The sequence below is a fragment of the Drosophila montana genome, unplaced genomic scaffold (assembly GCF_035044405.1).
Source record: "Drosophila montana isolate Dmon_TW-CO22-7 unplaced genomic scaffold, ASM3504440v1 contig_3206_1, whole genome shotgun sequence".
Classification (NCBI taxonomy): Eukaryota; Metazoa; Arthropoda; class Insecta; order Diptera; family Drosophilidae; genus Drosophila; species Drosophila montana.
The window spans coordinates 18,114-42,655 of NW_026998085.1; the positions used below are offsets into that span (position 1 = coordinate 18,114).

The window sequence follows — 24,542 nt, forward strand, 5'->3', positions numbered from 1 at the left end:
AAAGCCATAACTCGGCCGTATCCTTGCGGATTTTGACAATTGCTGTTCGGGGCTAACTTTGCCAGTAGAAAGTCCTCACCCTCCCATTGAAGAATTTACAACCCAAAGGACGAAAATCCTTCAGACAATAATGTTCTAAGAACGATTTTTTTTAATATATGATATGAATAAGCCATTACTCGACCATAACCTTGCGTGTCCTGGCGTGAAATATGTTAAAATAATTGTGATGTCCTTGTAGTCTTGGAGATTTTTAAGAATTTGTGTTTTCTTAGATGACCCAATAATTTTATGATGCAGAACGATGTAGGGGTCTATACGATCCTAACGCACCATGTCCTTTGAAAATCTGCAAGGACATGTCCGAGTTATGGCCTATTTTCCTCTGTTCTGTAATTATTAATATGTTTAATTTAAATGTGTTTTTATCTCTACAGACTGACAAATTAAGGACTACAATGAGTTCTAAGGACCTTCACGAGTGACAGCACAGATTTTTCCAGGATCGGACTTTAATTAAGATATAGTTATTTTAAGTTTCAATAAGCTAAAATTATAATTTATACTCGATTTGTATAATTTTAAGAGAAATAATTAGGAAAATTAGCATAAAAACGAACAATTTTATAAATTTAAACATAAATAAATAAATTATTTAAAATAAAAAAAGAAATTCCTGTTTTTTTATTTAGAAATTCAAAAATCAACGGTCCTTAGAAATCCATTGCATACCCGCCAGGGGCGTCTGTTGGCAACCGCTGGCTGCCGAGATTTTTCTAAAAATCTGCCAAAATACCAGGCGAACAGAAATGTCCAGAAGGTCGACCCGAAAGGGATGCGAGAACTCGGTCCTTTAGGATCGCTAGGACTATATACATGATATTGAATAACCAAGGATAAACAGGTCAACTAGGTTCCATGAAAAGCGAACATTGTTTAATGCCAATCGATCGTACTGTATTTCTATTAAATGCCAATCGAAAGTAGGCTTTTGTACAAATTCAAAAAGGTCTTAATTTCAAAAATCTGATTGTATTTACCCGAGATATTTCAAAAAAAATGATTTTCAAACCGTCACCGATTATGAGAAAAATCGTCACTTGGGTCAAAATTTAGATTTTCATTTTTTTAATGCCAATCGATATTACAGGTCCCTATGAGTCCAGAGAGGTATATCATTCCATAGTCTGACAATATTTGGCCGAGATATTCTAAAAAATCATCAAGCAAGTTCGACCTCATGACTAAACCGTTTTTTATCCACAATTTTTTTTTGTAACCACTTGATTGATATTTTTATTGAATGCCAATCGTCAAATAAATTTTAAATATATTTGATGATGTCAACAGCGTCTATTTGATCAATAAATTTTTACCGTTTTATTTAGAAATGAGCAACGCGTTTTAAGCACCAGCACTAATTATTAAATCAGCCCTCGCAGAAGATTACAAAGGTAAATGTTTTTTTATATGACGCCACAGAAAAGTCCCCTCAGCTTATGTATGTTGTCTAGTGTAGTTAATCACTGCTTCGGGGCAGGCTGATTATCAGCGGTCAATAAGTTCACAGCGCATTCTCGAGCACAACCTCAGTTGCTTGTCGAGATCCGCACTGAAATGAGCTTTGGCTGGAACGTGCTTTTTGGTTGTCTAATGGCACTCACCGCCGTCAACGGCCAGACAGAGTTGTCCATAGTTTCTCGTGTTGATTGGCGCGCTCGGCCGCCAAATGGGGAAATGACGATGATGACGCTACCACTGGGCCGGGCCGTTATCGCTCACACGGCTGGACGTGGCTGCACTGATGACCAGAGCTGTAGGGACCAGGTGGCCAGCATTCAGACGTACCAGATGATTAGAATGAAGTACTCGGATATAAGCTACCACTATTTGGTTGGCGGTAATGGGCTTGTCTACGAGGGACGCAGTCCAAGTCAACAGGGCGCAATTGCGGCTGGTAATAATGCCGGCAACCTGGCCATTGCCTTCATTGGAAACTTCGAGGAGCAGCCGCCAACGGATGCAGCACTGGCTGCTGCACAGTCATTACTGGATCATGCTGTCAGACAGGGTGAGCTTGCCCAGAATTATCAGCTGCTGGGCCATCGCCAGTTGAGCGCCACCAAAAGTCCGGGTGATGCGCTGTACATTGTTGTGCAGAGCTGGCCGCATTGGAGCAGTATTTAATGTTGAGTGATGTTCAAATGGGAGCGTGCTTAGATTTCGACACGTAAAGACCATTCCTTACACATTTATTGTAAATATAATTATGTATAATTTGTTGTTTGCTTAAATACGAATACTAAACTTTTAATTTTGTTGATCTGTTTTCTTATTTCTTTTTTGTTGTTTTTTGTTTTGTTTTTCTTTGTTTTCTTTCATCTCGATCCTCGCGCGCCTAAACGTTTGGTTGTCGCACTCGCAAAGCTCCCCGGGAGCACTGGGCCACAATAGAGATTTGAGACATCACATAGCATTCACTGAACTTCCAAATTAAAAACCTAAACTAACTTTACAGAACCTTAAAGCACAGAAGCAAAAGAACAGCTCACTTAATGCAGCAGAAGGAGGCAAAACTATGGCTAGCAACATAACCAATGCCAATGCCAATTCATATATAAGATATAGATTATGATTTAGAAAATAGAAATAGAAAACAAGGAACTATACAAAATTCGTAAAGTACTTAGGTAAAATTGCACTAATATAAACCCCCGCTCGCGGTGGCGTTGCCATTTTGCTGTTGTACCCCAACTATTGGCAGCTGGAGTAGCCAGTCTCGCTTGGCTTGACCATCGGGCGTATCACCACGCTGTGCGCTCAACGTCTGAAAGCAGGTGGTCAGTCCAACGCTAGGCGTAAACTCGGCTCGTTCGCGCAGCTCCTCCTCGGTTGCCAGCATGATGCAGTCCTCGTCGATGTCCTCGCTGTCCACATAGGCGGGCTGCTGTTGCTCCATGCCGCCCCGCTGCTGCACTATGCTGTCGCTGTTGCGCCGAAACGAATCGTCTGTCTTCCGCAGGAAATTATATAATGCCACACAGCCTAGCACCACCTCCCCGATGTGCTTCTCGCTGACGCGCAGTGGTTGCGCTAGTATGGGAAATATATTGCACAATATGCGCATCGTTTGCTCGGCATGAGCATTAATCTGTTCAAGCGCAGCGTACGCGGGGCTCTCCTTGGCCAAATTGCGTGTACTGATCAAATAGGATGTGCTGGGCAGCACTGCATCACCGGCGAGATAGTAGCCCTTGCGATGCGGCTCCGATTGTGCCTCTAGCGCCTGCATCTTGTGCTCGATTAGCTCAACGGCAGTGGTCTGGTTGTATATATCATTTGGCCGACTGTTCGCCGCACGCTCCACCTTCGCATACTGGAAATTGTTGTCCGCATCCACAATGGCTGTAAAGATGACGGCCGCACGCTTGCGATCGTCGTTGCTGACGCTGTTTTGCAGCTGAATGCTACGCATAAACAGATTACCCACGCACTGGGGCAGGTTGTGTTTGCGCTCCATGTCCGTGGCCGCGTTGCGCCACTGCTCATCAGTCTTTGGTAGTGTCACGTATTGGTCCTTGAGGTGCTCGTAGAAGCCCAGACAGATATTGGCAATCATTTCGTTTATCACAAATTTGGAGGCACGGAAGCAGTAGTTTCGACAAGAATGCACTTCACCTGCAACAAAGACATACATACACACATTACCAAATGGATGCACATCGATCTACATATACGCAACGTACATATATATATATAAGTAAATGAGTCAAGAAATTGTTAAATGGATTCAGAGTCGATCTGTGAGCAATGCTTACCCGTTGCCAAATACTTGAGCGTTATGGCCAGACGCTCCTCGGCGCTGAAGGATTTCTTTTTGCGCTGAGGCGCATACTGGCTAATGATGGGCTCCAGTTTCTGTACCAGATATCGAAACTGGCTCTCAGTTATGGCTAGGAAGTAATTCAAATGGTAGCACTCGTCCTTGCGTGACTGCAGCTCGCTGAGCAGATTTTCCTTGCTGAGAAATTCGGATTGGTTTTTTCGCAGCCACTCCTTGGTCCATTCGAGTCGCCGTTTCGTGTTTAATATACCTGCCAGATCGAGTGCGCTGATTTTGGATGTCTGCGGCCGGGAGAGCACCGAGGTGCGTGCCGCACCCCCCGCTCCGGTAACTGCACCGCCACCGACTGCATTTAGTGCATGTGCATCGTTGCGTTCTGCTCCAGGGGCGTTGCCGTTATCGTTGCCATTGCCATTGTCCTGCGTGACCCCAATTGCAACGGCCACGCCCACGCCCACCTGATGACTGCCAACGCCAGCAGAGACGCCACTGCTGCGATTAACATTCGTGCCACCGTCGCGCTCGCGCAGCACGCCAATAACCTTTAGTTTGATTTTTTCCATTGCCTGGAAATGTATACAACAATTTGTAATGTGCATCCCATCAACATAGTTCGTCAGCTTCTCGTCCACGTTCAGGTCCCGCCCCGCCCATGTCAACCACTCGCCCTCGTGCACAGGGTTGTCACAGTTGTGTGTTTGTGTGTGTGGCGTTTTGTGCAACAAATCGATTTTTACTCACCCTCACTCTCCGCTGCGTCGAACTGCCTTTCGCTGCTGCTGCTGCTGCTCCCGTTCCTTCGTTGCCGTCGCCGCCGTCGTCGTCGTCGCTGTCGTTGTCGTCGCTGTGTGTATAACCAGTTTCGGTCTTTGAGGGGAACACAGTTGGGCTGTTGTATAATTAGAATTATTTGCACCAATGCCTCAGCATTCGTTTGTTATCTTAATCTTCAATGAATTTCACAAATTTGCACGTAGATTTTAGTTTTGCATCTGTCATCTGCTTCTTGGCTTCTGTCAGCTCAATACGAAATGCGATAGCAACAACGACGAAGAATCAGAAAATTTGGCAACAATTTCATAGCTTGTTTGTGCGTTGAATTATTTATATTCGTATTTTATTGAACTGGGTTTTAACTGCTACGCAATTACTCGCTTAAAAACCACATTTTTCCTTAACTTTTTCACTGTGCAGTTGCCTTTTTTCCAATTTTCTATTCCATACGCACGAAGTATTGCTTGTTCGCTTCGTCTTGCTGCTTCGTCAGCTGTTGCTTTCGTCGTCAGCTGTAATGTGTGCTACCCAGTGTTGTCGAGCTACCTACTAAACGAACCAGTTGATTACAGAACTGGTTCATTACATGCGGTACATTTGCATGTAGTGCTTGACAATTTAGGCAAATCAGTTTTAGGCTTATATGCGTATGAGCTCAATCGTAGACATTGTCTTTTAAAAATACACAAAAGAAAAACAAAAAAAAAAGAAAGTCACTGTCCAGACAATAATGCACATATGAACAATCAATTACCAATCTGAACCGAAACAGCGGGGTTTCAAACCACACATTGGAATTGGTTGTAAACTTTTCTTTTTCCTCATCTAATCGATTGCTCACTATTTTTTGGTGCACGTATTCAGTACTAAATGGTTGTAAAATATCAGATGTAGTACTTACGCAGAAAAATAATTTCCTTCTGTATGACCGTTACCATATTTGGTATTAAATTATGGTATTTAATTCAAAATTTGAAAATTTCCATCTAATACCAGATTTAATCCATAACAACGAATTAGAACTAATAGTGAAAGGATTCCGCTCATAATGTGCTTCATTCGAGTGAATCAGGAACTTATATTCATATATAAGAACATTATTAGAAATTATATACAATCCATTTAAAACATCTAAAGCAATTTTTATTAAGCATTTTATTTGGTTATTCATACGCGTGTGTTTTACAATACAAATAATGTTTTTTGTAGTTTTTTTTTTGCTGTATGTTTTTAACACAAATATTTTATTTATAACCCATTACGCTGGTGATGCTAAGACGTTTAAATCTTGTAATATGTAAGAATATTATGAATACACTGCAAGGTGTGCATTACGAAAATTAGCATTAAGTATATGACTCTGTTGTATGTTGCGGCTTTATGTGAATTATTATTATTGGTTGTGTTTTTGTATATAAGTGTTTTAAATTTTATCTATGCATTTCGGTTTGTTATTGTATAATATTGTATGTATGTATATTTTTCATTAAAATATGCAAGCGTAAAAATTTGCTTGGTTCTTGTAAAAAATGAGACTTTAAAAGCATTTCACTTCCCAGGCCTTTCCTACTTGCTCTTTACATATGCACTTGTATATTTTGCTTAAATTAAACTACAATAATAAGCGATTCATTTAATAGATACATATATAAGTATAACTACATCAAATTAAAAGCAAATGTGTATTCTGCATTTCATTACAATGCGTTAGCTCAAGAATTGTTGCTCCTTATAAGATTTCATAAATGTTAAAACATTAAAGCCAATTACAGAAAATGCGAAACAAGTAATGCTTGCCATATTCAATTTTGCAATTTTTATAATAAATATTTATAAGTATTTAAAACTCATGTTTCCATTTCAAATTCATTTAAAATGTTTACACTGATGAAAAAATGACGAATTTGCTAGTTTCTTATTATGGTAATCAAGTTTGAGATAATCAAGGTCCGTGACGTATAAAGTTGGTGATTTGGTGTCGCATTCAGAATGTTTCATAGTCAGTAATCCGATAAAAGATGCGTTTTTAATGTCATCCTTAGTTGAACATCTTGTCTGCAAAAGTATTTAAAAGAAAATTAGAATTTAGTAAAGATACAATTGATTTTGCATATAGGCGACATGATTCTCTGTCAATGTTGAGCTCTACTGCTTATATATTGAGACCAAATAAAAACCGTAAATCATAAGTACAACTAAAAGCGGAGAAGCCTTGCCTTATAATGCTTACCTAGCCAGATATTCTTAGTCATTGTTTTAGCCCTTTATAAATTATTTCTTTCCTTCTCATCTTTACTGGTTTTGCTGTTGTTGTTGTTGTTGTTGTTGTGTCCTTAGATCCTCATCCTCAACCACCGTGGACTCATCATGCGACCAGAAACTGGCCGACATTTGAGAGGACGACATGCCACCCACACCAGGAAACGAGTCTTCCATTAACGTGCTTGATGCACAGCTAGTAACACTGCCCGACATCTGTGAATTTCCTGCGCTGGTCTGATACGTGGCTGTTGTGCCAGCCGAGCTGGTTGTTTGCTCAATGCACAGGTTCAGAGAATCAACGGATATGTCCTTTGACATACCGCTCTCATCCAGGGGCAATTCATGAATACCACTGCCACCGGAGACTGTTGTGGTAGTTATCACGCGTGTTACTGTGTGCTCTTGACCATCAGCATCAGTACTGGTGGTTGTGGTCGTCGTTGTGGTGGTCAATCCATCGCCTAATGTTACTCCGCCTCCGCTGACAAATTTGGACATAAGATCCAGCTGCTCATCGCCAAAAGATTCGATGCTCTCCTGTCGCGAATGCCGTTTGTCAATTTCCAACGAGTCGATGTCTGAGCGTGTGGTAGCATCCTTCGATATATCGAAACTTTCTATGCTGCTAGTCATCATGTCATGGCTCCTTATCTCCATGCTGTCGATGCTGTCCTTTTCCGAATCCTGGCTGTCAATCTTTGACTTTGGATCCAGTTCTGTGGTTGGTAATTCGCTAATTTTTACTGAACTAACTGCTTTCGAATCAAATTCATCCCGTTCCAATTGTTGCTTGAGCAAATGTTCAAGGTTGTCAGCTTGTCCTGCTGGCAACACTTCGGTGCGGGTCACAGTGCGAGTAACCTTAGTGACCACCACATTACCTGCGGCACCATGGTCGCTACCATTTGATTTATTGGATTCGTCGGAGCGCGAGAGCAGAGCCGCCTCTTCCTTGGCCTTAATCTCAATAAGATGAGCTTCGATGCATGCATTCTCCAGTCCCTCAAAATCCTTTAGGCTTGATATGGAGACATCATCGCCAGGCACTGTGCCGCTTCCACTATGCCTCACTATATAGCGCCGTGTAAAGCTGCCGTTGCTGGAGTCCGTGGAGCCCTGGTGGGCGCGATTTCGGTTCTCTAGTGAAATAGCCTGCTCCAGTGACTCGAACTCTTGCAGGCTGCTCATAGACACATCGTCGTGGTCACCGCGCGAATGATAGCGGCGTGCCGCAAGATCGTATTCGGGTGTGCTTGAGAACGAGTCCTTGAAACTACTGATGCGACTGCTGCCCACCTCAAATTCTCCATCCTCCTCCTTGATGTCTTCCAGCACTGCGCCCGTAAGATCGTAAGGATAGCGCAGCTGTGTATCAGTTAGCTGCATCTCGACCCAACGCTTATTAGCTGCTGCTGTATCGCTTGAATCGCTTTCCTCCTGCTGCTCGCTGCTACTGCTGGCTCCCGTTGGCGGGCTTTCCTCAAACTCAAAATTGAGGTCATCCTTGTACAACTGGGAGCCAAGTTTGGGGTCGGCAGGTGCCGATTTGATAATGATTTTTTCAACATCCTGATCATGCTTTTGCTCATATTTGATTGGCTTAATCTTTATGCTCTTGCCTCCCAGGTCAACCTCATTGGCCTCTTTGGCTACTTCTTCAATAATGACAAACTCGTCAGATATATCAGGCTGTTCAACCATTTCGAAGGAGTCCGGTGAATCCGCTGCCCTTTGATCCTCGTAATCTGCACCCACTTCGGCCCGTTTTAGTTCTTCAAGTTTCTGTTTATATTGTTCCTGTACACGCCTTTGGAAGTCGAGCTCTTTCTCTTCGGCCTTGGCCTTTTGATAAATGCCAACATCACTAGCCTTGTCAAGCTCCTCTTCAGTGCGAACTTTGTACAAAGTCTTCTCGGGGTACTCATCAGCATCTTCTAAAATGGGCGACTTAACATCCTCAGTTACCATAATGTCGGGTATATTTGAATAGTTTTGCATGTTTTGTGATGGTCGTCGCTCTTCAATCATAGCTGCTTCCGCCTCTAACTCTTCTGTTGCGTCCTCAACAATAACTTCGGCTACCAGCTGAGAAGGTGTAAATGGACGTTTCTCAAGCTCGGAGCTGTGGTCCATTTCTGCTGCGGCTTGTTTCTTTTTCTTGTGTTTTCGTTCTTTCGGGGAGCGGAACTGACGAGCATATTCGGATTCATAGGGGTCTGTATCGGACTCGCTTTCAGATTCCTTGCCTTCGCCTGGTAAAGCTGAATCCTTGTCCAAATTTTTCAGGGCATCTCCAGAAATCGTCGTGCTTTCATTGCGCTTGTGACCGCGTCTCTTTGACTCACTGCCAGGTGGCGTACTGGCATTTGAGTCTTGTGGTGAATTTTCCTTACTTTCCATCTCCAATACAAATGTATCTTCTGGTACGGACGTGGAAGGAACTGGATCATCGTGGCCATACTGAAAACCTTCAATTCCCGTCAACGATGATGAGCCGGCAGAACCAATTATATCATCAAAGTTTTCAACAACGGTGTCAATGTTCGATGTGCTAGACATGCTGACGGAAAGTATGCTTCCTTCATCTAAACTTGATGCCAGCTTCGACTCGTCAATCGAACGCCGGGGATCGCCGTGATAAAGCAAAATATCTTCACCTTTATCGCTATCCCGAGAACTATCAATCTTTCCCTCTTTCTCATCAATCGGATATGCTAAGCCCCAAGTGCGCTCGACCTCTTTTGGTTTCGGATACTCTTCAATCTGCATTGTCTGAGCCGATTGTTGCTGAGGTATAATTTCACACTCGGATTTTGGCTTGAATATCATTTCCTGAGAGCGCTTCATCGAGCTTTGCTGGTCGCCACTGTGATGGGAAGAAGCCATCATATCTAGGCTTTCATCACTATCGTCGTCATCTGCGCGCAACTCGTGCAGGCGAGCCATTTCTTCAGCCTCTAAGGCATCAGCTTCTGTTGATGTAGCTACCAAAGTCTCCGACAATTCAGAGACATCAATGCTCATCAGATTGGCCGACGTTTCCGACTGCGAGTCCAGGCTGCGCATGCTCTCGTGCGAGCTAATAGACTTTCCACTGCTGCTGCTTCCTAGAGTACTGACTGCACTCACGTATTCGGTACCATCGCGACAGGTGGAAGGTGTGAAGTCTCGAGCGGTTTGGTAATCACTTGATGTTCCAGTACCTGTAAGCAAGTTTTCTACATCAGACGAAAGTGGACGACTGTGTGTTTTCTCGAAGCTCTTGTGATAACTATCGCTGGAGCTGGAATTATCAACATCTGGAATGGACCAGCGATTGGCGGAGTCTGGCGAGGTATCACTTTTTATGCGATGAACCACTAAGTCCACTGGTTTAATACTTTGATCTGAAATTGCTTCTTCAAAAGTACTGCTCATGGATTTATCTGCAATGCTCTCTTCTACGACTACAGATGCCGTTGCTAGCCTCTCCGTGTAATAGTCCTCCATTGAACTAAAGTCTTCAGCCGTTTCCGTAGATATAAAGCCAAGTGAGCCTTGCTCTTCCTTCGTCAAACGGTCCTCCATTGAACTAAAATCTTCAGCCGTGCCTGTTGAGACAAACCCGAGAGATCCATGATCATCACGCCGCTCTATTTGGCTAAGCATATCTTTTGCATAATGAGCCATAGCAGCTTGTTTGTTTAATGTCTCCTTGATGGTTGTATCAAAAAGACCCTCTGGTGGCTGGGTACCATCTATTGTGGAGGCTTGAAGTTCGGGTATACCTATAAAGGATGATAAGTCCTCGTTCTCAACATCAGTGCTAAAAGCTTGAGACATTTGGTTGAGTTCAAAATCTTTTTTTACGTTCTCGACGGATTCTTGAATCTCTGCAATGGACTGACTATAAAGCATCTCGTCAATGACTTGTTTCTCAGAAGTTGCTTGTGGTTGCTGTGGCGAGTGCACTACCTTTGGCTTACTTGCAGTGGGAATTTCCTTTTCTGATATTTCCCACTCACTTTTCTCAAGTGGAAGCTCGAATTTGTCTGGCTTTTCAGCAATTGTGTTGACTATTTCTGGAATTTCCTTACTGGATTCGTCTGGATCTTCACTACTTGAAGGTGCCACCTCAATAACAGCACGACCACTAGAACCCGTCGACGTGGTTAGGCTCTCCTCGGTGGTGACTTTCGAAAGTTTTGCATCGGTGGATTTATCTTTGTCAGCATTTTCAAATTCTAAGAGATCATTTCTAGTTTCTGAACCTTGTCTGACTATTTTGCTATCTAAACCGAGGGGATCATCGGGCTTCATAGTTACATATTCTTTGAAAGCATCATTAGCTTCATCCGAATCGACGGACACCTCCTTCATCAAGGATATATCTTTGGCCTCAATATTCATTTCGATCTTAGGATCTTCATCCTGTGGGGTCATGCTTGGGGATTTCGTAGAAGTTTTGATGATCACATTTCGACTTGACTCGCCAATATAAAAGCTGGTTGTCTTCTCGACACCCTCTGATTTTTCAGTATCTGCTTCGTCCACTGAAATCTCACTCGTTGGCTCGAAGCTTTCGGTGTGATCCTCAGAAGCAGTTGTAGTGGTTGTCGTGGTGACTACATCCCGTAGCTGAGAACGTATGGACAGCTCAGTAGAGGGCTCGTCTGTTTTGGAAAGTTCCTCTGTAAAATCAAAACTACGCAGACTAATGCTGTCGGATTGCTCACCCAAGGCAGCCAGGTTCTCAAACTGATCTGTGTGCTTTATGGGCGCTCGTGGTTTCGGAACTGGTGCGGATATGTCGATCGGTAAGTCGGATTGTTGCACTTGATTTGGAATGGTTGTGCTATCTGTGCCTTCGGAGATGGAGTCGGGCGGGCTTGTTTTGAGTACGCGAGGTTTCGGTGTGGGTGTGTCGTGGCTGGTGGTCGCGAATGTATTGCTTTCGACCACCGTTTCATCTGATGTTGTCGTCGTTGTTGTTGTATCTACAACAGCAGAAGGTGGTATGGGGGTAGTATCGGTTGAGATTGGTAAATCGCCGCCTGTTTCTACAAAACAATAGGTGTGAAAATAAAAGCAATTTTAAAAGTGTTGCGAAAGTCGAAATCAGAAGATGAGGAAGTGACCAACAGAAGTATACAATAACAAGAAGGAGAACAGAACAAGGTGTTAAAGTTCCATGAATGGTTAGTACGTGGATAAGCGATAAATAGTTAGATAGGTTCTTAGAGTTAGAATAGAATAGAACAGTTGTAAATGAGTTGGATAGGAATGATTGATCGACATTTATGGAGTATGGAGTTGACATGCATAGTTCGTATAAATAAACTTGAACTAATTTAACAATTTAAAACACAAGATTAAATGCAATTAGAGCTCAACTTGAACAAAAAGTATTTTCGTTATTATTGGCCGCCATTTCATATATTAAATTGCCAGCATTAGGAAAGCAATTCGATTTTGTATTCACAATCTACGCAAATCACCAATAGAGGAACTATATAAAGCAATATACATATTAAATCATATGGTAAGTAGCTGTGTGCTGCATATATACTGATGATACCTGTTGTCAATTCTTGAATATCATTATCGGGCGTTAGTTGGGTCTGTGCCATGTCGGCCATTGTGTTAGTCGTGGGTGATACACTATCATCCCAACTGAGCTTGGAATATTCACCCTGCAGAGCACTTATCTCGTCCTCTTGTACAACTGTTTCGAATGTCTCATTAAATCGTGCGCTGACATCGCTGACATCTACATCAGCGGATAACTTTTCAATCTTATGCTCGATACGTCTGGTACGCACCTCCGTCTTTTCTTCCCCTTCACTAGGCACTACATGATTCGTAAGTATTCGGGGATGACACATGAGCAAACAAACAAAGAATACAGGATAATGATTATATTTAACGGACTACGTATCCCAAAGGATAATAACATTTGGCTAAAATCCTATTAAGCTCCCAACTGCTATGCTATCGTAGAGCTAACAGATTGCATGGCATTATAGATTACCTTTTGCTGTTGATGGGGTTGATGGGGTTGTGGCTAGTGGCTGCTGCTGCTGCTGTTGTTCTTGTTGTTGTAACTGCGATGTAATTGTTGTTGTTGTTGTTGTTATGTTTTGGGCATGCAAGGGTAAGTTAATGTGCTCGTCGGTAAAACTCATATTATCATCGAATGACTTGCCCGACATGGACTCAATTGTTGGCGATTTGATGACATCAACGCCGACAATATCGTCGCATGTTATAGCATAGTTTTCACTCTCTGAATTGTATTCGTGCTTTATAAAGTCGTGACCATTGGGCTGTTCCCCCTGGTTCTCAATGAAATCAACACTCTCTTCGAGCACGTGATCGACTAGAATTTTGGCTTCCTCACGGATGCGTGCCACAAGATCTTCGCCATCATCACCTTCACCTTCACCAACTTTAACATCATCTGTAAAACAATTGCACATTTTCATTGATAGATAGAAATTAGATAGTTGACAAGCTTGGAAATCATGAGCGGCATGAGAAGCGAGTTTTCGAAATATTTTTAATTAGAATATGTGCAACATTATGTGTGGATAGAAGATGGTGTTATAAATGCGGTGATATTTTGGTGATGTGAGCGAAATCTTTTAGCAGCGTATTCGGTTTATTAAACTTAGTTAGTCGCCATAATAACTATTTGCCTCAATGAGCTTTAATTGCATTTGTTAAACAATAAGAAACAATTGGATAATAATATTTAACAATACTTGTGAAGCGCATGAGATAATGTACGCGCAAAATTATGAAAAGCATTTTAGATATAAAGCCGCAAGCTGAACTTACCAATTGCTTGGGAAATTTTTTCTGTATGCAGAATGGATGGAGCGATTGTTGTTTTTGTAAATCCTTCTGTAAACGAACAAGCCAGCAATTAGTAAAGATATTTGACTGCACAGAACGAACATAAAGGTAACCTAAAAGCAATTACATACTGTAATTATATGCTACAAAAAAAATATAATAAAACGGACTCAAAACAAGGACGAAACAAATAGACTCCAAAGATCTTTTTTTTTTTTTTAGCTATAATTACTTAAGTACTAAAAATGTTAGTTGAACGACGCTTAGGTGATTATAAATATTGAAATTGTTAGTATTTTACGGGGGCACAGAGTTAAGGCAGACAATAGCAATTAGATTCAGGCTTTCGTTGCTTTGTTGTGTGATAAAAATTTTAACGAAAATGTAATTTTATATCTAGTTTAGTGATTATTAATTGTCAGGTTTACTTACAATATGCTTGAGTGTATGTGTTATATATTCAGTTGAGTTTCATTAGGTATCTTATATGGACACTTATACGAGCTATGAACTATTGTTAAGATTGTTTTCGGTAAATATATTCAGATTAGGGAGACGGTGACTAGTTGCCGCCTCTGGCAGCTGACTCATCAGATTCAACATATTCAACGTCAGTGTGGGCATCCCGTATCACACCCTTTATGTGCAGCTTCTCGGCCTCGGCATTGAAACTTCTGCCGCTCTTTTCGTGCACCACGGTATAACTCTCATTTAACATATCGTTGAGCTCTTTGCTATTGCTATTGGCCACCTTGATTTCTGGGGGCTCAAGTGCATCCTCAGCATCGGAGGGCAGTTGCACGTCTTCGATGTCCGTATTCTGCTGACTGATGGCATCGTCTTTAAGTAAACGCAAGTGAAGTGGATGCGTTTTGGACTTGTTTTGGGACTGCTTGGGTAAGTCAGCTGGCGGCAATGAAGCCTCAGAAGCATCAGATACGTCTTCAGTGGAAATATCTTCGGCATCGGTTAGCTTGTCTGCATTGTGACCCTTGGCTTGATATTTGAGTTGTGCCACACGTTTAACGCCTGGCGGTAGGTCACACTCGCTCAGATCCATGTCTTCCACATCGGTTATACCCGCCTCATTGGCCTTGAGAACATCGAGCAGCTTGTTTTTACCCTTGCTCAGTGTGCGCGTCTTCAACTTCTTGCGTCGGTTAGTACCTGCCACAAAAATTTCCTCCACGTCAGTGACAGATTCGGCATTTGACAGCACCTCCAGGCGTTTGTTTTGCTGTTTTAATAGTTCATTAGAAACAATGACTTCATTCTCTATTAGACTTGGTGATCCAATAGCCAGTTCCTCGGCGAGAGAAATAGTTGCGCTTAGGTCTTCCATACATGAGTATTCTTCCGAATCGGTATGATTGACATCCCTTAAGTGGTTAGGTATTCCAAACTCGTAGTTGCTTTTCATAGGCATGACATTAGCAATCGTATCGCCATACTTATCCTCTTTTAACTCAATGACTTCGCGATGTGGCAGTGGCAATACCTCGGGGGCTACAGAAATCGCTTCGGGCACGGCGCTTGTAAGCGAAAGGTCATCGCAATACATGTCCTCCACATCAGTTAGACAGGTGCCATCATCACCGATCGCTAGAATTATAGCACGTGGTATGGGCTCTTCATTGTCATCCTCATTATCAAAGCTGTCTTCGGCTCCTGAATCATCGATGCCCTCAATATCTGTTAGTACCTCATCGTTTTTGGGGGTCACTTGTAAAAAATGTCTTTGCTCAGTATTGAGGAATGTTGACTTGGAGTTTCTGCGAGGTTCTCCACTAGCGCTTACAAAGGCCACATCTATTGGCGGCAAGCTGGCTTCACTTATGCTGGCGCTTCTAGCAGCAGCGCCACCCGATTCCGACTCGGTACTGGAGCAGGCTATTTGACATACCTCTTCACTGCCACTGCCGGATACTATAAGCACCTCGTCCTCAGACATGCCACGCACGTGAATACCAATTCCAGTGCAGTCGGACATGGCTGAAGCCAAGTCACTAATGTCGCTAATGACAGAGACATCCTCGTATTGATCGGACTCATCCTCGGGTTTCTCGCCATCGGCTATATTGACGCGTCCCTGGTCGCCCACGGCGTTATCTAAGTCAACACACACAGACTTCTCATAGCCATAGCCTACTTCGGAGTCTGTGTCATAATCTTCGCAGTCGGTAAGGCAGTCGCTCAGACCATTCAAGTTTTGTGCTTGGAGAAAGTTACCCGCTTTATTTTCACGACTCTCCTTGGCGTCATTGTCCACAGCCTCTTGATTTTGGTGTCCTTGTTGCAAAAATTCTCGTAGCGATAATTTCAACTCGGGATAAGCGATGCTCTTCTCCTCATCGTCTGAATCAGTTTCATAGTCCTCCACGTCAGTGACATCATTTTCAAAGGGTTTCGATTTTTGTTGCTGGGTTTTTTGCCTTAGCGATACATTACCAGAGCCGCGACGAGAGTTTAGCTTAAGAACATCGGCTTGGCTGTCGAAGTCTTCAACATCTGTGACGCCCCCGCTGTTGCGACCATAGTCCATGTCATTGCTATCGGAGTCACGTGAGGATGAGGATGAATTGGAATGCTGCTCGGCAGTTACGGATATAGTTGGGAGTTTTTTGGACATTTTGGTGGGTTTGGTTTATATATTTTGTGGCTTTTATATTTTGAGTTTAGTTATTTGCGTTAGCTAGTTGTGGAAAATAAGTTAAAATTAAATTGAATAAAAGCATTTTAAAAATTGATATCAATTAGAAAAGTTGCATAATGTTTAATATTGCCCTTAGCATGGTGGGTATCGCTCTAAGCTATGTTTAATAAATGTAGTTATGATAGTGCTCTAAGCCTAAATGTATTCATTTACCTTTTGATGTGCAGCTTTTCTCCGTCTCTTTTTTAAGGCGACTCTCACTCACCGCCACAATGCTGTCGCTCTCGACATGCAATTGTTGCGAAGGGTCTACTGCGCTGCCCGATGCAGCAATATTCTGATGCTGATGCTGATGGTGACGCCGCAATGTTTCCTCAATTAAGGCTAAGGGACTACGGGTTGGCTTGGGGGAACCAGGACTGGCGGCCAGCAGGCGCTCTGGATCACCAGCGCCAAACATCGGCAGTGCAACAGAGTCGGAGAGACTGGAATCGGTGGTATCGATAAAGCTGACATCGAACTCGTTAACGCAGCGCTGTTGTTCATTTCTGGATTGCGGACGCATTCCTATTGCCGTGTGGTGCTCTGCATCAAAATCGGGTTGGCGGTAGATCACTTCCAGGGGCTTATCGGGGCCGAAAGTCTTAGTGAAAACCTCGCTGGTTAGCACCTTGCGACTGTTGCTGCCGCTACCAGAGGATGATGAGGTAGAGCTTTTTGTACTATCACTTGATTTAATGGAACGTATGGTTATCACCTCGGAGTCGTCATCAACGAGCACGGTGCTAACCGCGCTGGTAGTGGCTGTTGGCTCCCTATGAACCCGCACAGTCGATGTCGATATCACACCCTTCTGTTCTGATAGTTTCATATTCGTCTTCTCCTTGTCAGTCTTACGGCTAACCATCACGGAACGTACACTGCGTCGGGTGCTGCTCGAGGAGCCGCTGGCACTGGTGCTGCCGCTGGCTGTAGTGCTCGATTCGTTCATTGTGTCCTTCATCTGCTTTTGAAGTTTTGGTTCTATGGAGCTGCGCACATTTTTGCTAATATTACTGCTTCCCTCAGTCGTTTTGCTTGCTGTCTTCCTGACGATTTTCTTATTGTCTATCTGAGGTCTTAAAACGGTTTCATCACTTTTGTTGCTTAGCTTAGTTGAAGCTCTTGTTGTTACGGAAGACAAGCTAATTGGAACTTTGGTGCGTTGTTGCATAGTTGATGTAGTTTTTTTCTGTAGCTTGTTATCAGATTCTATGGAAGTTCTGTAGGCAATTGATTTAGTTGCAGTAGCTGATTGTGTCTTCATGGTTTTAGTTATTTGGCTCTTGGAGCCTATCACGTTTGCTTGTTTATTCTCTTTGGATATTTGTCTTTTGTAAAGGCGATCTGTACTCTGTAATAAATCCTTACTTTCAGTATGGGAACCTTTCTTGGTCAAAACTGAGGGCTTTTCTGTAATCAATTTCTTTTGCTGCTTTTGATCTATTGACGAGTTTTTTGTCAAGGCACTTATCGTATTCTTTGTTTTATATATACTTTGTCGATTGGGTTGTGCTGGAGCTGGCGATTTGGGTGGGGCTGGTGATTTAACTGGGGCCGGAGTCACACTTCGACTTTCACTATCGGCATTTAGACCGAAACGCATACTGTGAGCTAAAGTTGGCTGCATATATCGGTGTGTGGCAGATGGAGTTGGCGTTTTTATTCGCTTGTTGTCTTCCACAACTTTTGTAGATTTTGAGGTAATCTCTGTTTTTACCTTCTTATTAAACACTCTAGCTTTCTTGCTGACATCTTGTTTAATGGATGTTGTTTTTGTCGATCTTGTGGATTTGGGTGATGGACTTAACGAGCGAACCGAGGTGTTGTATGGTATTTTTGTAACATCTGTTTTTACCCTAGGCCTTGGCGTTGTGGAGCGGCTGTTTTCGCCTTGAGTGTGACTTTCATAAAATATTGAACTTGATGCTGGACTTGCGGATCTTTCGAAGTGAATTTCACTTATAACTCGACTTGTAGCTGAAGCCGAGCTTGTAGTCGAAGTAGAACTTGTAACTGATCTCCTCGACTCGGTTTTTCTAGAAACCTTCGGGGGTTCGTTTGTTAATGGCTTTCTTACTTTTAATTGCTTGCTAGATGCATTCGATAATTTTAGTTGTGTCGATGGTGATTTCTTTTGAGTAATCGCTGATCTTTCCTTAGTATCTACTTGCTTTTTAACTTGTTGTTTTTTCATTACATTTCCCTCGGATTTTGCACTGACATTTCTTACTGTTTTGGGTTTGGTAACTGGGGTTTTCATTTCTACCGTTTTTGTAGGCATAACATCTATCTTTTCATCACCTAACTTGACGAAATAAGCAATAGGTCGGACTTCTTTACACTCAGTTTTCTCTTTTTTCGTCGAAACTACATCATCTTCTACTAGATTTACCACCTGATTTTTGTCCCCTGCCTTAACTTTTGCACTTTTTAAAGTATCTTCCACAATCTCTTCAATCGATCGGTCACTTTCGCCTAACTCAGTAAATATATAATCCTTATGCTCTAATTCTCTATGTACCTGCACGCTTTTAAGAGTTTCATTTATAATCTTTTGTACCTCTGCATCACCAGCCCGCAAAGTTTCTTCAACAATTTGCTGAACCGATCTTGTATCATCAAAATCAGAAAATGATTCTGGAATCACCTTTTCCTCAATTGGGTAGCTGTCGATGCCAGCACGGCCGATTATTCGATTTGGAGAATCAGAAAATAAATCAGGAGCTAAATCCTTTTCACCATTGTCGGGACTTGGCTTAACAATTACAAGTCCGCTATCCCTCTCATCGTCCAAATATTCTTTTGGAACTAGGTCAGCTACTTTAGTTGGAGATTTCGGTTTCTCAATAGATTTCACAGGTTCCATGGGCAGCTTAACTACATCTTTGATGTGTATATCAACAGACTCGCGAGTTTCACTCACAGAAGTAATTGTGCTTGTAGTCATTGCTAGAGGTACCAGAGGTGTGGCGTAGGGAAGGAGCTTGTCTTGAGGCTTGTCGAAACCAATCTCTTCATCACAATCATCATCAGAATATTTCTTAAGAGTTTGCTTAAATGGATCAAGAGGGGACTTGGATTTCTCATCGAATTTAGCTTGTGGCTTATCGTCCTTAAAGTCAGTAAATGGTTTAACAATATCGTCAGTTTTCTGCAAGGCCTTTTCTGCAAGGGGCAGCAGAGAAGTGGTTGAAGGAATCATTTTCTCTAGTGGATTAGCAATTCCAATTTCGCCATCACTCTCATCGTCTGGATACCCCTTTGAAACTATCTTAGCTACATTAGTTGGGGATTTGGGTTTCTCAACAGATTTTACAGGATCCATGGGCAGCTTAACTACATCTTTGATGTGTATATCAACAGACTCGCGAGTTTCACTCAAAGAAGTAATTGTGCTTGTAGTCATTGCTAGAGGTACCAGAGGTGTGGCGTAGGGAAGGAGCTTGTCTTGAGGCTTGTCGAAACCAATCTCTTCATCACTTTCATCATCAGAATATTCCTTAAGAGTTTGCTTAAATGGATCAAGAGGGGACTTGGATTTCTCATCTAATTTAGATTGTGGCTTATCGTCCTTCAAGTCAGTAAATGGTTTAACAATATCGTCAGTTTTCTGCAAAGTTCTGTCTGCAAATGGCAGTAGAGGAGTGGTTGAAGGAATAATTTTATCTAGTGGCTTAGCAATTCCAAATTCTTCATCACTCTCATCGTCTGAATACCCCTTTGAAACTGTCTTAGCTACATCAGTTACAGGTTCCATGGGCAGCTTAACTACATCTTTGATGTGAATATCAAGAGACTCGCGAGTATCACTCACAGAAGTAATTTTGCTTGTAGTCATTGCTAGAGGTACCAGAGGTGTGGTGGAGCTAAGAAGTTTGTCTTGAGGCTTGTCGAAACCAATCTCTTCATCACTTTCATCATCAGAATACTCCTTAAGAGTTTGTTTGGATGCATCAAGAGGGGACTTGGGTTTCTCATCTAATTTAGCTTGTGGCTTATCGTCCTTCAAGTCAGTAAATGGTTTAACAATATCGTCAGTTTTCTGCAAGGTCTTTTCTGCAAGTGGCAGCAGAGGAGTGGTTGAAAGAATAGGCTTGTCTGGTGTTTTAGCAATTCCAATTTCGCCATCACTCTCATCGTCTGAATACCCCTTTGAAACTGTGTTAGCTACATCAGTTGGGGATTTCGGTTTCTCAACAGATTTTACAGGATCCATGGGCAGCTTAACTACATCTTTGATATGAATATCAACAGACTCGCGAGTATCACTCACAGAAGTAATTTTGCTTGTAGTCATTGCTAGAGGTACCAGAGGTGTGGTGGAGCTAAGAAGCTTGTCTTGAGGCTTGTCGAAACCAATCTCTTCATCACTTTCATCATCAGAATATTCCTTAAGAGTTTGCTTAGATGCATCAAGAGGGGACATGGGTTTTTCATCTAATTTAGCTTGTGGCTTATCGTCCTTCAAGTCAGTAAATGGTTTAACAATATCGTCAGTTTTCTGCAAAGTTCTGTCTGCAAATGGCAGTAGAGGAGTAGTTGGTGGAATAATTTTATCTAGTGGCTTCGAAATTCCAAATTCTTCATCACTCTCATCGTCTGAATATCCCTTTGAAACTGTGTTAGCTACATCAGTTGGGGATTTGGGTTTCTCTACAGATTTTACAGGATCCATGGGCAGCTTAACTACATCTTTGATGTGTATATCAACAGACTCGCGAGTATCACTCACAGAAGTAATTGTGCTTGTAGTCATTGCTAGAGGTACCAGAGGTGTGGCGTAGGGAAGGAGCTTGTCTTGAGGCTTGTCGAAACCAATCTCTTCATCACTTTCATCATCAGAATATTCCTTAAGAGTTTGCTTAAATGGATCAAGAGGGGACTTGGATTTCTCATCTAATTTAGATTGTGGCTTATCGTCCTTCAAGTCAGTAAATGGTTTAACAATATCGTCAGTTTTCTGCAAAGTTCTGTCTGCAAATGGCAGTAGAGGAGTGGTTGAAGGAATAATTTTATCTAGTGGCTTAGCAATTCCAAATTCTTCATCACTCTCATCGTCTGAATACCCCTTTGAAACTGTCTTAGCTACATCAGTTGGGGATTTCGGTTTCTCAACAGATTTTACAGGTTCCATGGGCAGCTTAACTACATCTTTGTAAATATTCCCTTTGAAACTGTCTTAGCTACATCAGTAAGGGGATTTCGGTTTCTCAACAGATTTTACAGGTTCCATGGGCAGCTTAACGACATCTTTGATGTGAATATCAAGAGACTCGCGAGTATCACTCACAGAAGTAATTTTGCTTGTAGTCATTGCTAGAGGTACCAGAGGTGTGGTGGAGCTAAGAAGCTTGTCTTGAGGCTTGTCGAAACCAATCTCTTCATCACTTTCATCATCAGAATACTCCTTAAGAGTTTGTTTGGATGCATCAAGAGGGGACTTGGGTTTCTCATCTAATTTAGCTTGTGGCTTATCGTCCTTCAAGTCAGTAAATGGTTTAACAATATCGTCAGTTTTCTGCAAGGTCTTTTCTGCAAGTGGCAGCAGAGGAGTGGTTGAAGGAATAGGCTTGTCTGGTGTTTTAGCAATTCCAATTTCGCCATCACTCTCATCGTCTGAATACCCCTTTGAAACTGTGTTACCTTTGAAACTGTCTTAGCTACATCAGTTGGGGATTTCGGTTTCTCAACAGATTTTACAGGATCCATGGGCAGCTCAACTACGTCTTTGATGTGAATATCAACAGACTCGCGAGTATCACTCACAGAAGTAATTTTGCTTGTAGTCATTGCTAGAGGTACCAGAGGTGTGGTGGAGCTAAGAAGTTTGTCTTGAGGCTTGTCGAAACCAATCTCTTCATCACTTTCATCATCAGAATATTCCTTAAGAGTTTGCTTTAATGGATCAAGAGGGGACTTGGGTTTCTCATCCAATTTAGCTTGTGGCTTATCGTCCTTCAAGTCAGTAAATGGTTCAACAATATCGTCAGTTTTCTGCAAGGTCTTTTCTGCAAGGGGCAGCAGAGAAGTGGTTGAAGGAATCATTTTCTCTAGTGGCTTAGCAATTCCAAATTCGCCATCACTCTCATCGTCTGAATACGCCTTTGAAACTATCTTAGCTACGTTAGTTGGGGCTTTGGGTTTCTCAACAGATTTTACAGGATCCATGGGCAGCTTAACTACATCTTTGATGTGTATATCAACAGACTCGCGAGTTTCACTCACAGAAGTAATTGTGCTTGTAGTCATTGCTAAAGGTACCAGAGGTGTGGCGTAGGGAAGGAGCTTGTCTTGAGGCTTGTCGAAACCAGTCTCTTCATCACTTTCATCATCAGAATATTCCTTAAGAGTTTGTTTGGATGCATCAAGAGGGGACTTGGGTTTCTCATCGAATTTAGCTTGTGGCTTATCGTCCTTCAAGTCAGTAAATGGTTTAACCATAACGTCAGTTTTCTGCAAGGTCTTTTCTGCAAGTGGCAGCAGAGGAGTGGTTGAAGGAATAGGCTTGTCTGGTGTTTTAACAATTCCAAATTCGCCATCACTCTCATCGTCTGAATACCCCTTTGAAACTGTCTTAGCTACATTAGTTGGGGATTTCGGTTTCTCAACAGATTTTACAGGATCCATGGGCAGCTCAACTAAATCTTTGATGTGAATATCAAGAGACTCGCGAGTATCACTCACAGAAGTAATTTTGCTTGTAGTCATTGCTAGAGGTACCAGAGGTGTGGTGGAGGGAAGAAGCTTGTCTTGAGGCTTGTCGAAACCAATCTCTTCATCACTTTCATCATCAGAATACTCCTTAAGAGTTTGCTTGGATGCTTCAAGAGGGGACTTGGGTTTCTCATCTAATTTAGCTTGTGGCTTATCGTCCTTCACGTCAGTAAATGGTTTAACAATATCGTCAGTTTTCTGCAAAGTTCTGTCTGCAAATGGCAGTAGAGGAGTGGTTGAAGGAATAATTTTATCTAGTGGCTTAGCAATTCCAAATTCGCCATCACTCTCATCGTCTGAATACGCCTTTGAAACTATCTTAGCTACATTAGTTGGGGATTTCGGTTTCTCAACAGATTTTACAGGATCCATGGGCAGCTCAACTACATCTTTGATGTGAATATCAAGAGACTCGCGAGTATCACTCACAGAAGTAATTTTGCTTGTAGTCATTGCTAGAGGTACCAGAGGTGTGGTGGAGGGAAGAAGCTTGTCTTGAGGCTTGTCGAAACCAATCTTTTCATCACTTTCATCATCAGAATACTCCTTAAGAGTTTGCTTGGATGCATCAAGAGGGGACTTAGGTTTCTCATCTAATTTAGATTGTGGCTTATCGTCCTTCACGTCAGTAAATGGCTTAACAATATCGTCAGTTTTCTGCAAGGTCTTTTCTGCAAGTGGCAGCAGAGGAGTGGTTGAAGGAATAGGCTTGTCTGGTGTTTTAACAATTCCAAATTCGCCATCACTCTCATCGTCTGAATACCCCTTTGAAACTGTCTTAGCTACATTAGTTGGGGATTTCGGTTTCTCAACAGATTTTACAGGATCCATGGGCAGCTCAACTACGTCTTTGATGTGAATATCAACAGACTCGCGAGTATCACTCACAGAAGTAATTGTGCTTGTAGTCATTGCTATAGGTACCAGAGGTGTGGTGGAGGGAAGAAGCTTGTCTTGAGGCTTGTCGAAACCAATCTCTTCATCACTTTCATCATCAGAATACTCCTTAAGAGTTTGCTTGGATGCATCAAGAGGGGACTTGGGTTTCTCATCTAATTTAGCTTGTGGCTTATCGTCCTTCAAGTCAGTAAATGGTTTAACAATATCGTCAGTTTTCTGCAAGGTCTTTTCTGCAAGTGGCAGCAGAGGAGTGGTTGAAGGAATAGGCTTGTCTGGTGTTTTAACAATTCCAAATTCGCCATCACTCTCATCGTCTGAATACCCCTTTGAAACTGTCTTAGCTACATCAGTTGGGGATTTCGGTTTCTCAACAAATTTTACAGGATCCATGGGCAGCTCAACTACGTCTTTGATGTGAATATCAAGAGACTCGCGAGTATCACTCACTGAAGTAATTTTGCTTGTAGTCATTGCTAGAGGTACCAGAGGTGTGGTGGAGGGAAGAAGCTTGTCTTG

At 42.3% G+C, this 24,542-nt stretch overlaps 5 protein-coding genes across 6 annotated transcripts; 1 reads left to right on the forward strand and 4 right to left on the reverse strand.

The window, feature by feature from the left end:
- Positions 1–1,580: 1,580 nt before the first annotated feature.
- PGRP-SD (Peptidoglycan recognition protein SD) lies at positions 1,581–2,314 on the forward strand. The gene has a single exon (XM_064688287.1). It carries the CDS (start codon positions 1,618–1,620, stop codon positions 2,185–2,187), a length of 570 nt encoding a protein of 189 aa, XP_064544357.1. The 5' UTR covers positions 1,581–1,617; the 3' UTR covers positions 2,188–2,314.
- On the reverse strand, positions 2,217–5,150 carry LOC135432584 (uncharacterized). Its single transcript, XM_064688286.1, has 3 exons — positions 4,586–5,150; positions 3,819–4,410; positions 2,217–3,678 (listed from the first exon to the last, which is right to left on the reverse strand). Exons 2-3 carry the CDS (start codon positions 4,405–4,407, stop codon positions 2,702–2,704), a joined length of 1,566 nt encoding a protein of 521 aa, XP_064544356.1. The 5' UTR covers positions 4,408–4,410; positions 4,586–5,150; the 3' UTR covers positions 2,217–2,701.
- Positions 5,151–6,910: 1,760 nt separating this feature from the next.
- Positions 6,911–13,338, reverse strand: LOC135432586 (uncharacterized). Its single transcript, XM_064688288.1, has 3 exons — positions 12,891–13,338; positions 12,438–12,710; positions 6,911–11,856 (listed from the first exon to the last, which is right to left on the reverse strand). The coding sequence occupies exons 1-3, from the start codon at positions 13,336–13,338 to the stop codon at positions 6,911–6,913; spliced, it is 5,667 nt and encodes a 1,888-aa protein (XP_064544358.1).
- On the reverse strand, positions 11,865–16,715 carry LOC135432588 (uncharacterized). 2 transcript variants are annotated; one of them, XM_064688292.1, is made up of 4 exons: positions 16,584–16,715; positions 14,150–16,409; positions 13,700–13,765; positions 11,865–11,919 (listed from the first exon to the last, which is right to left on the reverse strand). In XM_064688292.1, exon 2 carries the CDS (start codon positions 16,344–16,346, stop codon positions 14,280–14,282), a length of 2,067 nt encoding a protein of 688 aa, XP_064544362.1. In that variant the 5' UTR covers positions 16,347–16,409; positions 16,584–16,715; the 3' UTR covers positions 11,865–11,919; positions 13,700–13,765; positions 14,150–14,279. The 2 variants fall into 2 exon arrangements, with proteins under 2 accessions (XP_064544362.1, XP_064544361.1); XM_064688291.1 differs by lacking the exon at positions 11,865–11,919 and adding an exon at positions 13,245–13,319.
- A 153-nt stretch (positions 16,716–16,868) lies between these two features.
- On the reverse strand, positions 16,869–21,546 carry LOC135432587 (uncharacterized). The gene is made up of 2 exons (XM_064688290.1): positions 17,128–21,546; positions 16,869–17,059 (listed from the first exon to the last, which is right to left on the reverse strand). The coding sequence occupies exons 1-2, from the start codon at positions 21,544–21,546 to the stop codon at positions 17,015–17,017; spliced, it is 4,464 nt and encodes a 1,487-aa protein (XP_064544360.1). The 3' UTR covers positions 16,869–17,014.
- Positions 21,547–24,542: the final 2,996 nt, after the last annotated feature.